This window comes from Dermacentor andersoni, chromosome 1, assembly GCF_023375885.2.
Source record: "Dermacentor andersoni chromosome 1, qqDerAnde1_hic_scaffold, whole genome shotgun sequence".
In the NCBI taxonomy this organism is placed as follows: Eukaryota; Metazoa; Arthropoda; class Arachnida; order Ixodida; family Ixodidae; genus Dermacentor; species Dermacentor andersoni.
The window spans coordinates 110,131,546-110,147,906 of record NC_092814.1 but is presented as its reverse complement, the minus strand read 5'-3'; the positions used below and the strand labels follow the sequence as shown (position 1 = coordinate 110,147,906).

The following is a 16,361-nucleotide window of genomic DNA, read 5'->3' as shown; positions in this document are numbered from 1 at the left end:
AAAGAAGACCTATTAATAGTTACTAAGTACAGTAACCAATCTATGTCACCAAGTGTCAGTGCATTAGCATCACCGCAATGTTGCTTAAAACACCGTTATTTTTATCACAGTAATAGTAAAAAAACACACAACAGAAAGCTGTATTTGCATGCACATTCACAGTTTGAAAAAGTTCAAATTGTTTTAAGGGCCGAAATACGAGGTACATTCCAAAAGTAAGTTTCTTCATTTATTTTCACCCCAAAAATTTATTTCCAAGAAAGAGAAACACCATGGCATCATAAACTATACACATTGCACTATTTTTTCACATAGTCGTAACCGACATTGAGACATGTTGTAGTGTGCAATCAGTTTGAAGAAACCACTCTGGTAAAACTTGATGCCCTGCGATGCAAGGAATCGTCGCACAGCCTGCTCCACCGCAGCATTGTTTTGGAAGTGACGTCCCGAGAGTGCGGCTTTCAACACAGGGAACAGGTGCCCATTCATACCGGATAACAGCACGCACTTCCATTGGTGGCTACATCGTTGGCACATGTCTGTCTGCTATTGTGATTTGTACTTGACTAACCTCGGGCACGCTGGTCTGCTGCTATTCTCTCTTCTTCGGCGATCTGCGCATGTGTCATTCCTCCTCCGCTGACACTCCCCAGCAATGGGCGTAGATTCTTATGGCAATTGTATGTTTCACCTGGTTTACCATCTTCTCTTTAAAAATATTCGGTGTCATACCACTCTGTGAAGGTGGATGACCAGCGAAGATGCTGTGTCTGTGGGTCCCTTAATGGCGAACTGTCCATTGCCATGCGTGAAATACCGTATGTACATAAATGGGAGGCGAGGCGCGACTAGTCGCTCCTCCACGATGTTAAGCCTCGGAAAATGAGGGGGCACCGGGGTTATACATATTGTTGAAAAATGCGGCACACCACCTTTTACTAACGAATCCTGGCACATAGAACAGACACGCACCACACCACACTATGAAGGCACACACTGCTTCACCGTAGCCAAGGCGATCATGCGTTGGTTGACATCCCACAGTGCAGTAATGGTTGTGAGGTCGCTCGAAAATCACAAGCGGTCACACACAACACAGGCCACACCATATTGGTTCCCCACAAACTCCCTCTGAAACCTGGCCATTGCTCCGGTGAAACGTTCCAAGTTTGCAGGATCGGGGCCACGGGAATGGTTTACATTTATTTCCGCCTCGTGCTCCTAGTAGGAAGCACGCTTATGGGATCCCCACCACGGGAGAGCTGAGGGAAAGGAAAGGAGATATGCAAGCGCTTGGAACACTGACAAAGAGAGGGCAGTGCGAATGTAGACCTGGCCGATGCGGGTCAAAGTGTAGTATCTGTTCTTATGAGCTTAATATCTGATACAGGTTGTATTTGGATCTAAGATATTAAGCTTATTTTTGCAAGTTGGCAGAGTGCTTAAAGCCTGCTTCACCTCTGCCATGGGTCTGCCTGGTGTTGCACTATCTTGGGGATCGGCCCACGTATGGGGAGAAACTCTCGAGCTGCACGGCTCGATAGACGCACGCAATTTTTTCCAGAGCCTAGTCATGTATAGCTTCGCTGTAAAAATGTCAAAACTTCCTTTTGGAACATCCCTCATATTATGTTCTTCATTTAAGAAAATAATGGCCACTACTTTGCGTTAAGCTAGCAACTTTACACTTTCTAAAAGGCGCGTAGTATTATCCGCCGGCATGACAGTGTTACGACGTCCTACGTCTAGCGACTGCCATGTTGCATGTGATCTATTTTCATTTTTCTTTTGTAACAGAAAATCCAAGTACTAAAGTGACATAGTTCACTTGAGATGCAAATTGATTTTTTTTTGTAGTGGCATCAGAACCACATGCACAGAACCACAGGCACAGATAAGGCTGGTCGCATAACGACTAAGCAACAGTCGTGCAATTATATGGCTAAGGTTGGTGTATCCCGCAATATGATACGAATGGTAAAGATTATTTTAATTTTTTTCTACTGCTAACTAATCTTCACGCCACTTTCATGTTTCCTGGTATCGCAAGGTTTGCGGAATCACCAACACATCACAAAATGTAACTAAAGCACTGCACTCAGGTGTTTCTACATGCGACCAATTCATTTGTTTAGAACGACGGAAAATTATTTTTGCAATGTGCTTAACACACATTACATTATACACATTACAAATAAATTAACCCTTTGAGGCACTAAGTGCACAATTGTGCACATTTAAAGATAACTATCCAAAACAAATGCACTAATGGAAATACTGATATGTGCTTAAAGAGTGTCATGTGCATCTTGTGGCACTTCTGATTGGACCTGTACTGGCACTTTGACTAATACAGTTAAGCCTCTTTATAACGTACTTCAATATAATGAAATTCTCCATATAACGCAGCATTTAACTTTTCATAACCTCTTGCCCATATAACACGCATGTAAATATAATGAAATTTCACTTATGCAGCAAAGGAATGCCGAGAAAATAATTGGAAACTTCCACGGACGCAGATGGTCAAACGATTGAATTACAAGCTGCTGCTTGCAAACGCGAGCAAAGGGAAAGGGGGAGGGGAGTCAGCTCGCGGTAACACGTTGCGATTTCTGATGGCTGTAAGCGAGGCTGAGCACATACGCAGGCGCGCACCGTGCTTTAGAGAGGTAATCTGCCATGTATACAAAGAGGGCGTGCTGAGATGCCTTGGCATCATGTAAGTCGTCTTCCCGTGCTTTTACTATTGAACGTTGCGTAATATTGAATTTCAGTGACCTGTTGGAGCGAGAGGCAGATGAAGCGAAACGTTGGCTTCCCACTGCCAGCGCTTTTCATGATAGCGCTGTCGTTATAAGCCGAAGGGGGGGGGGGGGGGTGGGGGGTGGAATGCTCGTGAAAGCGTCGCTGGCTTCGCTTAATTTGTACCGCCTATGTGAAGATATCGTCGACGTGGCATGAAACCATATCATTTGTCGCAGACTCTCAAATTTATCAAAATGAATTGTTTTCTAATGAAAATAGGCTTTTTTTCAATTGCCCGATAATTCGGGAAATTCTGCGACCCCTTTCCGTGTCAAAACTAATCGATCGGCGACTTCTTATTTGCATAAAAGGTCGAATTTCAATACAACGAAATTTCAATATAACGAAGCAGATTGCCGATTTTACCAACTTTTTTATATTGAAGTTTAACTGTATGTGTAAAGTGTCTTTGTAAAATGAGTTGAAAGATAGACGTTTGGGTCTTTGCTATTGGTGTCAGTATGTCGTCATGTAGCAGGGTCACTTCATTGACTTCTTTTCACAATATTTTACATCGGACATACTTTTCAAGTGGCTGGATAGGTGCTTTCCAAGTATGCTAGACATGAAACACTTTATATTCTCCTATCTGACATCCGTGTTGCGAGTTCTCACACAGCGTCCACATTCTGTAACCTTGACAAAACTCACTGAGGAACAGAAAATTCTAAAGATTCAGGAGATGTGGTGAAACTAAATTTTCATTGGACAGAATTAATTGGTACCTGAAGGAGTTAAAGCACAAAACGGAAACAAAATTGAAATTATTTGGTGCCGAGCAGAAATTATCATATAAAAATAAAGGTGAAAAAACCCATGGTATGGGTTATAGAAAAATCAAACCCATCTAGCGTACACAATATCCCGGCAACCTTTATAAAATACACCTGCAGTCATTCTATTGTAATGCTGTAAAAATACGAAGTAAATACAATGAGTTGTCTTAATGGCATTCTTTTATGAAGCTCGCACAAGAAACTCAGCTTCGAGAGGTGAATGATATGCATGATAAAAAATGAACAAAACAGCATATTCAGAATTATTCTTTGACTTTGGTTTCGAATAGATTGAATGCACCATGTAGTGTGTAGAAAACCAGAATTTAGACCTTTTGTCAAATCTCTTCATTGTAAAATGGCATATTATTGTGTGCAGTATGTTTATTATTTTTTAAATACTACAGTTAACTAAAAATGGCTTTGTGCTTTCAAAAGTGCAAAGCACATATTTTTTTGGGTTAAGGAGCATAACACGGGAACATCTCAGATAATTGCTTCTTTCTCTCTGGTAACTGATAATTGGCCTGCTATATTTCACTAGTTTAGACCTCTGTAACAAAGGGCTTATGGCATTTATCGGATATGTAGCACTATATAATGGCAGTCCAGGGCTATAAACATGAAATGGTCAGCAACTTCAATACTCTGTTCAGTGTAGTGTCATTTTATCGAGGTTGATAGAAAATATTACAACATGTTTGTGTTGTCATGCTCTATGCTTCTTCATAAAATGACAAATTTCACCATTAAAGCTGTGCATCTGTGTCAATATAAGTGTTGAGAAATGTTAGTTTGTTGATAAGTTGTGAGCTGCGACATGTTTGGTTGTTCTTGGAAGCCACCTAAGGTATTTGATCTTCAATGTAGCAAATGGTCTGCTAGGCATGTTGTTTGTACACATACTATCATAGCATTATATAACTCGTCTGCGCGAGTTTGGTGAAACTGAAAGTGGTTGTTGTTGACATGAGGCTTGAGATCTGTGTGTTGAAGGTTGATATAAATTGCCTACGTCAGAGCACCTTGTGTTGCTGTTTCAACGGTTACTATACATGTCCGCATTGCTGTAAAGCCCTATTGCAAGCACCCCCTTTGTACTTCAGTTTTGGTAGGGGTAATGCATGGTAGTCATAGTACAGTAAGAAGTTTCCGGTAGCATAAGCAATACAGTCAAATGCCTGTATAACCAAATGTTCGGGAATTCGAAGAACCTTCATTATACAGGTCACTCCATTGTAAGGATAACAGACTATACTGCTTGCAATAGAGGAGACTATTTTTGTTCAGCAAAAGAAAACCTTTATTTAGCTTGAATTCGAGAGATACTTTGTGAAAGAAGTAACTTACTTTCTTGTGCACATTTTGTCCATTAAAATATGTGACTGCACCTCGACCTTATCACTCCGTGACGAAATCGAGGAGTGACAGAGGGTAGAGCTACGGAGCGTCGAATGCCACTATCTCCTCTCTTGTCGTCAGAATTGCTGTAGTGATCTAAGCACCACCCTCTGGTAATAGTACTAGTGTGCAAAGATTGTTGTGCCTAGTCTTTTCTTTTTCTGTTTTGTTTTTGTCAGCAGGCCACGCTAGGGGAGGTTGTCAAAGTGTTTGTCTGTTTGACTAACTGGACTTCCTTCTTTTCTTTTCCCTATCATAGCTACTATGAAGTTCGGGTCTAGATCATCCCATGTAGTCTATGCTATAATGTTGACCATTGCTTCCTTTGAGCGCTGCAGCTTAGTGGTGGCTGCAGAGAGAACTGAAAGCGCTGCCATGGGCGTTCATTTTAAAGCAACAAATCAGCTGTTGGAGATGTCTAAATTTCTTTATTGTACAACAAAGTCATTGTGGTGGTATTTACTGTATACGCTTTAACAATACATATGAGAGATATAGCAGTTTGGCTGGGACATATGGAGCCCTTCGTTATACAGGTAATGTTGTTGTAGAGGCATTCGACTATGATAATATTCCAGTTCATTGAGTGTACAACTCCCATAAATGTGATAGTGCAAATATTGAAGGTTTGATTCCTAGTAGTATTGTTCTTTAGAATTCCTGTTGCAGTATGCATGTTGACACCTTTTTATTTTTAGAGCCTTCAATTCTTGCATCAAGCGAAGAAAGATGGCAGCACATCACGCTCGTTTCACATTGAAAAGGTCGGATCACCACATCGGCCAAGACAACAGCTGGATATTGATGATGATGATTTTGAGGAAGGAGATGAGGTTGGTTTGTTGGAGAAAAAAATAAAGTTAGTACCTCTTTCATTTGTCATGTTTTTTAAAGCAGAGCTTTCTTTGCCTCTTCCTTCGACTACTCACTGCTGCTGCTTCTGCTGTCTGGCACACCACGTCAGGTGGTGATTCAGGGCATGTCTATGACAGGAGCGTGACAGAAGAAGGAAGGCAACACAAGAAACTCTTTTGGACCTTTCCATGTGTCGCATGTGCATAATGCCCTCTGGAGTGCCCTGGGTGTCACCACAGTAGCGTCTTGGCAACTAAAATTATCCGTGGCCCCCCCGGCAAGAGCACTGCAGAAACTGCAGCGCTTACTGTTTTACCAATGTGCAAGTCCAGTGCGAAGCTAGATAGAATGGTAGAGGGGGCAGAGAATGGCTAGAACTGACGCAGTCGCAAAATGAGTGAATAACAGCCTTGCCACTGTTCGCTTGCAGTTCTCATAGAAGGGGTAGAGGGGGATAGAGAAAAGCTGATGTGAGAAGGAACAGAAATGCTACTATTGTAGACAGGACAACAGTTGTGGGAAAACTGGATACACTTAAATTCAAGGTATGGTAGGATACGTTTCGGCTATTTCTGAAATATAAACACCATGCAGAAATGTGAAGTGGACAACTTATGCAGGGTGCGCAGAAGCAGAGCCACATTAATTAAAGCGCACTGTACGGTCGCACGTCAAATCAACATGGCTGTGCTTGCCACGGTATCTTTGCGGTTATGGCATTGCTCGAGTTTGTGGATTAGATCCCGACCGCAGCAACCGTATTTTGACGAGGGCGAAATAAAAATGCTTATGCACATACATTTATGGACACATTAAAAAGTACCACGGTGTCAACATTAATCCGGAGTCTGCCCTTACGGTGTATCTCGTAATCCAACTGTGGTTTTGGCATGTACAACCTCATAATTCAATTAGCGCTTAATACATCTGCCACGATTCAATGTTCCATGCGAGGCAATGACAATGCTCAACACTCTCAGAGGTTATGAAGTAACGCGCACCACAAAGCCTCAAGCAAACAACTCTCTGTGTGTGTTCTGTGTACTACGCAGACAAACAGCAGTGGTGCTCGCAAGATAACGTTTAACATCAACTCACCGCTCTCGTGCTAGCCTTAACGTTGAAGAAATTAAGCTTTAGCCGTCAACGTCACCGCTAATTATCGTCAATTAAAGCAAACAGCACAGAAAGCTTCGCTTACATCGATTCCCGCAGTGCATGGAGTCCGTATAATTTCATCATAGTTAATCAAAATTAGGTGATTTATTTGGCATGCTGGGGTAACAGTCTTTTCAACATCAAGCTTAAAAATAATTTGTGAAAACAGGCTGCAACTGCTACACTGCATTTTGAGCAGATGTGTTTTTGTCCAGGAAGCCTTTGGTGCAGATTTTGCAAAGGTGTAGCTAATTATTAAAATCATGAGGACCTTTAGCAGGCATCATTAGATCATATGTTTACATCATAGGTTGTCAGACTAAGTGGGTACTCATACTTGCTTACCAGTATTTTTTGCTGGCTGTGTACTTGCTCACATTCCTACTTGCACCCACTCATGCTCACTAACAATCACTTGGCTTCAAATTCACTTCCATTCACACTCACTGGCACCCACTCATACTACTGGCATCTACTCCCACTCACTGATGCTCACTCACATACATACTCAGTTCCTCTTAAACTTAGCAACAGTCATTCATGTTCATACACTCATTTACCAGCACTCACTAATGTTCATCTCACACCTGTGAAATTAGTGTGAAGCGAGTGAGTCGTACTTGTAGATGAGTATACCGAATTAAGGTTTACATTATTGAATTAAACTTTCTCAAATGCACCCAAGTCTATGGTATTCATTCTAGAATTCTCTGACTCGTCAATGTCAAATAGAGGACGTAATCTGGTTGTTTAATGTTGCCTACCTAAAATGTAGGTTTTGTATTTTCTCCTTGAATCCAACTCTTGTTTCCTCAGGTGTCTTTATAGCATTCTTCTAAATTTCCTATAAAAATAGCGAAGTCCATATTCTTGTTGGGTTACTTGAAATTGTTGTTTTAGTCAAGCTATACATTCTTGCCACCTCATGAGAAAGTTATGTTTATGTTAGGTGTTTGGTCATGGTGTTGTTTTTACCCTTTCTTTTTTGCTTTGTTTTGCAGGGCAGCTGAAATGCCTGATCATGCTAGAAAGGTAGCTACAAAAGAATTACAGGTAATCTTGAAAGCATTTTCAGGATGTCTCTGTACTTGATTATTTACTTTGATAGTAAAGTTCCACGTTATGGTAACTAGGATGACTCCATGAGAAATCAAACATGCCTGTCCGCTTGATAGTTTTGTTCTGTCTCGTTTTTTTTGTGTGTCATGTTGCAATGTTCAAAATGCACGGAACCGAAAATTTTATTCCCGAAAAGTGTTTCCAGCAAGCCAAAAAAATATTTGAAGATGGCGGCGCGCACCATCCTCTTTTTGCTTACCACAACATTTTCCGATTTGACGGAAGAATTAAATGCAAACTAAAAACGTTGTGTCGATAAACTTTTCTGCTTGTTTTAATACGCTTCACAGTAAATTATTACCATTCGTTGTTTTATTTATGCTGTCCACAAACAACAAAATTTTTAAAAATTCGAAACATGGCCCAAATCAGAAAACTTTTCAAACTTTGGTGCATCTTGGCACATTTTCTATTTTACCCAGGAACTTGAAAAATGTATTATCTTCTTACATGAAACAGAAGAGAAGAAATAAATAGTTAAACAAGTTTTTCAAAAAGCTCATCTTCAAAAGATAAAGGTAACTCCGATTCCAATTGTTGAAACAATTTTCCATTGAAGGCCGCTTATGTCGGGCAAAACGTGAGTGCGATAATATGTTTTGTCATTTGCTTTATTCACAAAATATAACGGGCCAAAGTGGCCCATGTTGAGCAAGCTGGCTTCGGTATCTTTGCTGGTTGTCCATCAGTTTGCATTGTATGCAAAACTAGTTCCAATTTCTTTGCTGCTTCAGAACTTCGCTCTGGAAGTTTGTTTTCAACAGAAATCTATTTTCAGATTTTATTTGCACCTAGCATATGCGGGGGTTGGGGGCTGGTGCCCTCTAAAGTGCTAATGCGTACTGAGTTAGCAGCCTAAAACCTCTGTGGGCATTGCACTTACGCCTCCATTATTAGAGAGTTTTAGAATAGGGGCCCCAATAGTTTGGGGCCCCAAAGAGCTTTGCTGGTGTTAGCGTTGGGGCACGCTGGAGTGAAGTATATTACAATAGGGCTTTGCGTTTCCGGATAGCATCTTGCACTGACAGTGCCACTACGGCGTCAAAGAAAAGCCATTAGAAAAAATGAAATAAAATATACCACTTTATGATAAGAATAGTAATTTTGACTTTCATGTTTTAGCGTTTAATTACAATTTAGAGGTTAAATTTCCATTAGCAGCAAACAATTAGTTGCACTTAGTTTTAAGTAACCAACTTTACGTGCCTTCACCAGCCAAGCTAAGCCCTGTTAGGCCTATGAGCAATGAAATCCACAATTGAACTCGAAATCAGCGGTGTCTAATGAATCAATTTCATAACACACGCTAGATGAGTGAAAGCGATAACCGCAGTCACTTCTCCTAGCTTGCGAGCTTCACGCGTTACCACGAATCGAGCCCAGTTTGGTGCTAGGTTAGATCTGTCGCTTCGATGGGTGCCGCCATGTTTGTTTACGCAAATCTTTTGGGGCAGCTCTTGGGGCTGCAGCTAAATCAGTGAAATAGCGTGCCCGACGCAAAACCCAAACACAGTTTGCGTCTCGCGCATGTGCAGTGGCTTCGACGCTATTCCTTTGGGGCCCCAAAACGTTTGGGGCCCCTATTCTAAAACTCTATTCACAAACCTGCCTGATGCACACAGTAAGCACATCTATAAGCAGTGCCAAGGCAGGCTAATCCGTAAGCGACGGTGCTTCCATAATCAGCAGGTATGCCATTGTGGAGGTACTACTTCACTGCCTGCTCCCCATACCCCACGTGCAATGGATGCTGGAAGCTTAAATTCTTCGGAACCACCGCGTGCGACTCACACTGTGCTTTTCTAAAAACCGACCTGAGTCATTTCCCGAGCTGTTTATTTCGTTTCCCGTTATCACATGTTTTCCTCGTCACTCACAGATAGTTCCTGTCTTACCTCAACCTTCACCTCTGCATTTCAGCTGTCTGAAAAAGTGCAGTGCGGCATGACTCAACCAAAGACTGCTGAAGTTGCCTAATTTATGTTTTGTCAGCACCTTGCTGATGTGCTTTCCCACGCCGAGAACAGCAGAGGTCACTCATGGTGCCAGACGGCCATTGTCCTTCGATAAAAAATGTGGTTCACACGTTTTCACAGTGAAGAGCTTTAGATGGACTTGTTCATAAAACATGAAACCATGAGACATTCTGCAGGCTCAGTCACGACATTGGTGCAGAAAAAGGGACAGACAGAGTGCGGTGCCATTCAGTATAAACGTTTTGACTGGGTCTAGCTGTTCACTACATGCAGTGCATGTGGCTAATAGCTCTGTCCGAGTATTCTGTACCGATTATTTACGTGTTCACAAGAAGATTGCTAGTAAAAAAAATTTTCGTTGCGTAAACATTTTGGATGCTGCCTCCCTGCGGAAACTACTGCCAGAGGCTTAGGATATTTGCGACATCGACCAGGTTGGCCAGCACTGCTTTACGTGCCACAAGGAAATCCTGTCTTGATGTAGTGACACCTGCAATGAAGCAGACGAGGCATTCTTTCAGGAAGAAGAAGCGATTGACGACTTGAACAGGTATGTCCATTTTTCTTCTGATGTTTCACCACTGAAACCACCATCTTCCATTCATAAACGCAGCAGACAATCTTATGGAAAGAGAAAACAGGCTGAGATTGAAAGCATTGTGGCGACGGAGTTACAGTCAACTTTAATTAAGCACTGCATATGGAAGCGTCAGTACACCTGAACCGTCTGTAACAGAATGTTGTGCATGTGCTGGCTAGTTAAATAGCTTGAAGCAAGCATACAAAGCTTCAAGGTCCTGTTGAGAGTGCCTCCGTCGTTAGCTTAACCATCGTGCCACCAGAAGTTAAAAACGAATGCGTTCAAGAGGCAATCCCAGCTGTCACGACGTACATGCTCAGAAAGGCCTGAAATTGGCGTGAGAAGCATGGAATGTCCGTATACAAGGTCAGGCTTAAGCCCATGGGATGTATAAGCTGTGCTCGACTACTTCACCAAGGACGAACTTGTGTGCTCTCAGCAGAGCCTGAACAAGAAAGATGTGTCATTTATCATGAATGGCCAGTGAGAGTACGTCTCAAAGCGGTTTATGACACATTCTATCCACAAGATGTTCCAGATGTTCAAAGCAGCTTACCCTGAAGGTGCCATCGCCCTGTCAAAGTTTTATAGCCTGCATCCAAAATAGGTGCTGCTCACTCCACAGCAGGAGGTTTGCGTTTGCGTTTATTGTGCTAATGCCAACCTCTGCGTCTTCATGCTTGAGAATGTAATCGGCATGGAAATTTCATCGGAAGGCATGAAAGCATTGTGCCTTTGCGGCTCCCCAGCCACAGATTGTATGTTAGGTGAATGCGAGCGCTGCTTATGGAGTGAAAGCGTCATTTTGGCCAATCTGGGAAGGGTCGACGAGGACGAGGTAGCATTTGCTGTTTGGGAAAGCTGTAACTTAATCAAGAAGACGTCTTCTCCAATCCTTTTTGTGAAAGAGCTGGGCGAACGAGTGACCAAATGGATTCCTCGTGAATACATATGCCGCACTCAAGCCACAGCTATTCATGAGGCAGCGAAGTGCGAGCAGCGTGGAAGCATTGTTCTGCATTCATATTTTGTGAAAAACTGGACTGACCTTCTCTCAAATGAAACACAATCGTGCCATTGGTACAAGAAACAAATCTGCATTTTCACCTGTGTCGCGACGACAAGGAAAGCAACACACAGCTTTGCTGCCAGAAGCGACGACATGCATCACGACGCAATGCACGCCTGCTACGCCCTAGGTAGAGCGCACAAACTGCTAGATGAAAAAGCACCCATATACTGTCATGTAACATACGTCAGCGATGGTGCAGCTAGCCATTTTAAATATAGGTACGAACTGTATAAGTTGTGCCACTCCAAGTATACGTCCTCGAAGTGGATATTTTCCACTACCGGGCGTGGGAAGAATGCTTGTGACTGTGTGGGTGGGCTGCTTAAGCATCAAGCTTCCCTGCACAACCTGAGATCTGGAAGCACTGCCTCCATTCATTCGGTGCATGAGGTGGTCTCCCAACTTAGTGGCAACCTCAAGAATGTGGCCCTGCTTCATGCGTCTGCTGTAGCCATCGAGGAGAATCGTCAGCAGAAATCAGTGGAGTGGAAGTCAGTGCCCCATGTGCCAGGAATTCAGTCGTGGCATGTCTGCCCACAATCAGTCAAGCGAACATGCGCTGTCTGTTTTGAGAACTGCCACTAGCCAGCTGACGGTGATTAAGCCCTTTTAAATACTAACTGCAAAGGACACACAATAAATTTGTTCAAGCACCACAAGTAGTGTCAAGTTTGTTCTCTCTTGCGTCCCAGAAAACAAAGGAGAAAGCACGTTATTTGTTCTTGCCACAATAAAAAAGCCAGGCAAACCTTTCTTCATTTGTGGCAACAGTTGCCTTTTATTTCTTTAAAAGAGAGTAAATGTTAACAAACCGGAACAAGTCCTAGCAGCACTAAAGCCAGCATGCTCAACTTGGGCCGCATTGGCCAGTTATATTTTGTGAATAAAGCAAATGAGGAAACATATTATTGCACCCACATTTTGCCTGACTAAGCGGACTTCCATCTGAAGTTTTTTCACAAATTGGAACCGGAGTTTTTTTATTTCGTTTTTGAAAATGAGTTTTTTGAAAAAAACTTGTTAACTATATTTTTCTTTTCTCTTGTTTCATGTAGGAAGATATTATTTTGCATAAATGTTGCAAAGAGAATGTTTTATGTTAGACACTTTTTTCAACTTTCCATGTGAAATAGAAAATGCGCCAAGACGCATCAATGTTACAGCCTTTTTCTGATTTGGGCCATGTTTGATTTTTTTTACATTTTTTTTTCTCTTGTGGACAGCATAAAAAAATACATGGAAGTAATTTACTTTGAAACATATTAAAATGAACAGAAAAGTGTTTAGACACATTTTTTTTTTGTTTGCATTCAATTCGTCCGTGAGATCGGGAAATATCGTGGTAAGCAATAGGAAGATGCTCGCATCGCCACCTTCAAATGTTTTTTTTGGCTTGCTGGGAACGCTTTTCCGGAATAAAAGCTTTGGTTCCGTACATTTTGAATACCCCTACGCCCCGTAGGAGTATTCAAAATGTACGGAACCAAAAATTTCATGAAACAAGTAACAAGACAAAAAAAAAAGACAAAAAATGAAACAAGTATGAAACAAGACAAAACAAAAATATCAAGCGGACAGGCATGTTTGATCTCTCGTGGAATCACCCTCTGTGAACAGCAGAAAGAAAAATTGATTCTGTTGGGCTTTTTTGTTTTTTTAAATAGAGAGACTTTATTTATATAGATATAAAGTTATGCTTCACTGAAACACCTGCCTTTCAGAGGTTGAAGAAGATGCCACCACATATGCCTGAGCATGCCATGACAAGAAATTATTTGGAGCTGCTCATTGACTTGCCTTGGTCGCACAGTTCTCCAGAAGTTGTGGACCTTGCGAAATCCAGGTGCTTTAGATTTATGTAGCACTTCATTGTATCGACCCTCTTTCTTGAAGCTTTCCGGCATTATTAACTCTTCTGCAAATGTTTAATATGTTTTGCTACATCTGTTTTACTTTTGCAGGTCTGACTTGGATGCTGATCACTATGGAATGGAAAAGCTGAAGAAACGTGTTCTCGAATACCTGGCTGTGAGGAAATTGAAGAGCTCTCTCAAAGGCCCCATCTTATGCTTTGTGGGTCCTCCTGGTGTTGGAAAGACCAGTGTGGGACGTTCTATAGCTTGCTCCTTGGGTCGCGAGTTCTACAGGCATGTTTTCTTTGTTCCCACTAGCATACACAGACTTGAAATAATAAATTTCAACAGTGGAAAAGACAAATACGAAGAAATATACAGGACACACGCAATGTGTGACTCACATGCACCTTCGTGTTTGTCTTTTGGGCTGTTGATAGTGCCTATGTCAAACACAAACCAACTTTTCCTAATCAAGGCTGCTTAATATATGCACATCTGCTGTGAGCTGGGAAAGTGGCAGTGTGCCTGTATATGTTCACTTTCAAGGGGGTGATTTGTCAGCCAAGTATTGCACTAGAGTGCTTAGTGTAATTAAGGATAATTATCGTTATCTGCGAAATTGCTTGTCAGGGAGGTGGCCCTTACCTTCTTTAAAGGGGACGCTACAATACTTTTTGACTGTGGTAAGTAAAGTAGCATAGTCGCTGGGCGATATCCGAGTCAATTATTAGCCTTGTACAAGGTGTCCGAGCTAACCTAAGCCAAGGTTTAAAAATATGTTACGTACTCTAGGATGATGCAACCGAATGCATGTTGTTAGCTATTTTATGAAGCAGGGCACACAAAAAAGTAAATATGGTGGCTACTGGTTACTCCAACAACAGCAAAGAAATCTCAACACTGATGGGGTGGTGGTGCCGCTGCATTGATACCACTGTGTTGATACCACTGCAATGGTAATGGTTTGGCTCGACAGAGGGTCATACCAGTGACCTTGAGGCCATGCCAATACAAAAGCTCGGCGTGTTGATGGACAAAGTGGAGTTGTCATTGTTCCTTGTGGGCATGGTGTACAGCATTGAGTGTTTGAAGGATGACTGCAAGGAGGCCACAAGGGTGTGGCAGATACCCCCTTAATATCAGACACATTCCACACCTCTCATTAAAGGTGTTGCAGGGCTCCTTTAACTGTCCATAGTTATACATGTAAAATGTTAACAGTTCCATTGCAATTCTGGAACCATTAAATTTACTGAAAATTGTAAAATTTGCTTAGTGTTAGCATCAGTGATGAAACTACGAACTTCACACGTTAGAGCTTCTACAGCGGCTCACTGGTTGTGGCACTTTTTTGGAGAGCATCATCATCATCATCAGCCTATTTTATATCCGCTGCAGGACGAAGGCCTCTCCCTGCGATCTCCAATTACCCCTGTCCTGCGCCAACCGATTCCCACTAACGCCTGCGAATTTCTTAATTTCATCACCCCACCTAGTCTTCTGCCGTCCTCGACTGCGCTTTCCTTCTCTTGGCACCCATTCCATAGCCTTAATGGTCCACGGGTTATCTAATGTATGCATTACATGACCTGCCCAGCTCCATTTATTTCTCTTAATGTCAATTAGAATATCGGCTATCCTTGTTTGCTCTCTGATCCACACCGCTCTATTCCTGTCTCTTAACATTATGCCTAACCTAATTGGTTCCATTGCTCGTTGCGCGGTCCTTAACTTGTTTTCAAGCTTCTTTGTCAGTCTCCAAGTTTCTGCCCCATATGTCAGCACTGGTAGAATGCATTGATTGTGCACCTTTCTTTTTAATGATAATGGTAAGCTTCCCGTCAAGATCTGACAATGTCTGCCGAATGTGTTCCAATCCATTTTTATTCTTCTGTAAATTTCCTTCTCATGATCGGAGTCCCCTGTGAGTAATTGACCTAGGTAAACATACTCCTTCACAGACTCTAGAGCCTGACCGGTGATCCTGAACTCTTGTTCCCTTGCCCAGCTATTGATCATTATTTTTGTCTTCTGCATATTAATCTTCAACCCCACTCTTACACTCTCTCTATTCAGGTCCTCTATCATTTGTTGTAACTCGTCCCCAGTGTTGCTGAACAGCACAATGTCATCTGCAAATCTAAGGTATCAGATATTCGCCATTGATCCTTACTCCTAAGCCTTCCCAGTTTAATAGCCTGAACACTTCTTCCAAGCATGCAGAGGTAGTTATGATACCAAAACCGGGCAAAAAGCTACAAATCGAAAACCTAAGACCGATCTCCTTCACATTATGCCTTGGCAAGTTGTACGAGAGAGTGGTCACGATAAGGCTACAACAATACATAGAGGATCACGAGTTATACGCCCACAGTATGTTCGGATTCAGGGCGAAGCTGACGACCCAAGACGTACTATTACAGATCAAGGAAGAAGTCTTAAGCAACGTTCCCAGGAATGGAGAGAATGTGATAATGGCATTGGATATTAAAGGAGCCTTTGACAACGTGAGCCACGAAGCCATCCTAGCTGGCCTGGACGACCTAAACTGCGGCAGGAGGGTTTTCGGCTACGTCAAAGCTTTCCTCTCCAACAGAACAGCTACGATAGGGCTAGGAGAACTCCGCTCGGAGAAGTTCCATACCCCCAACAAAGGAACTCCCCAGGGATCGGTCATTTCACCAACGCTATTTAACATAGCAATGATCGTCGGCCTAGCGAAACAACTCAAAGAGGTCGAGGGCATACACCATACCA

At 42.3% G+C, this 16,361-nt stretch overlaps 1 protein-coding gene and 1 non-coding gene across 5 annotated transcripts in view; both read left to right on the top strand.

Moving 5' to 3' along the window:
- Positions 1 to 16,361, top strand: part of LOC126545612 (lon protease homolog 2, peroxisomal-like) — a 101,039-nt gene that overhangs the window by 34,644 nt on the left and 50,034 nt on the right. For all 4 annotated transcript variants that reach the window (XR_008608688.2, XM_055061888.2, XM_050193532.3 and 1 more), the window contains exons 6-9: positions 5,687 to 5,847; positions 8,003 to 8,054; positions 13,470 to 13,591; positions 13,710 to 13,895. Coding sequence is in view for 3 of the 4 variants with exons in the window: in XM_055061888.2 (XP_054917863.1) it covers positions 5,687 to 5,847; positions 8,003 to 8,054; positions 13,470 to 13,591; positions 13,710 to 13,895 (521 nt within the window). In the remaining variant the exon portion in view is untranslated. The remainder of the gene's footprint in view (positions 1 to 5,686; positions 5,848 to 8,002; positions 8,055 to 13,469; positions 13,592 to 13,709; positions 13,896 to 16,361) is intronic.
- On the top strand, positions 1,332 to 1,515 carry LOC126546482 (U2 spliceosomal RNA). The gene has a single exon (XR_007602608.1). It is a non-coding gene; the product is annotated as a U2 spliceosomal RNA (small nuclear RNA).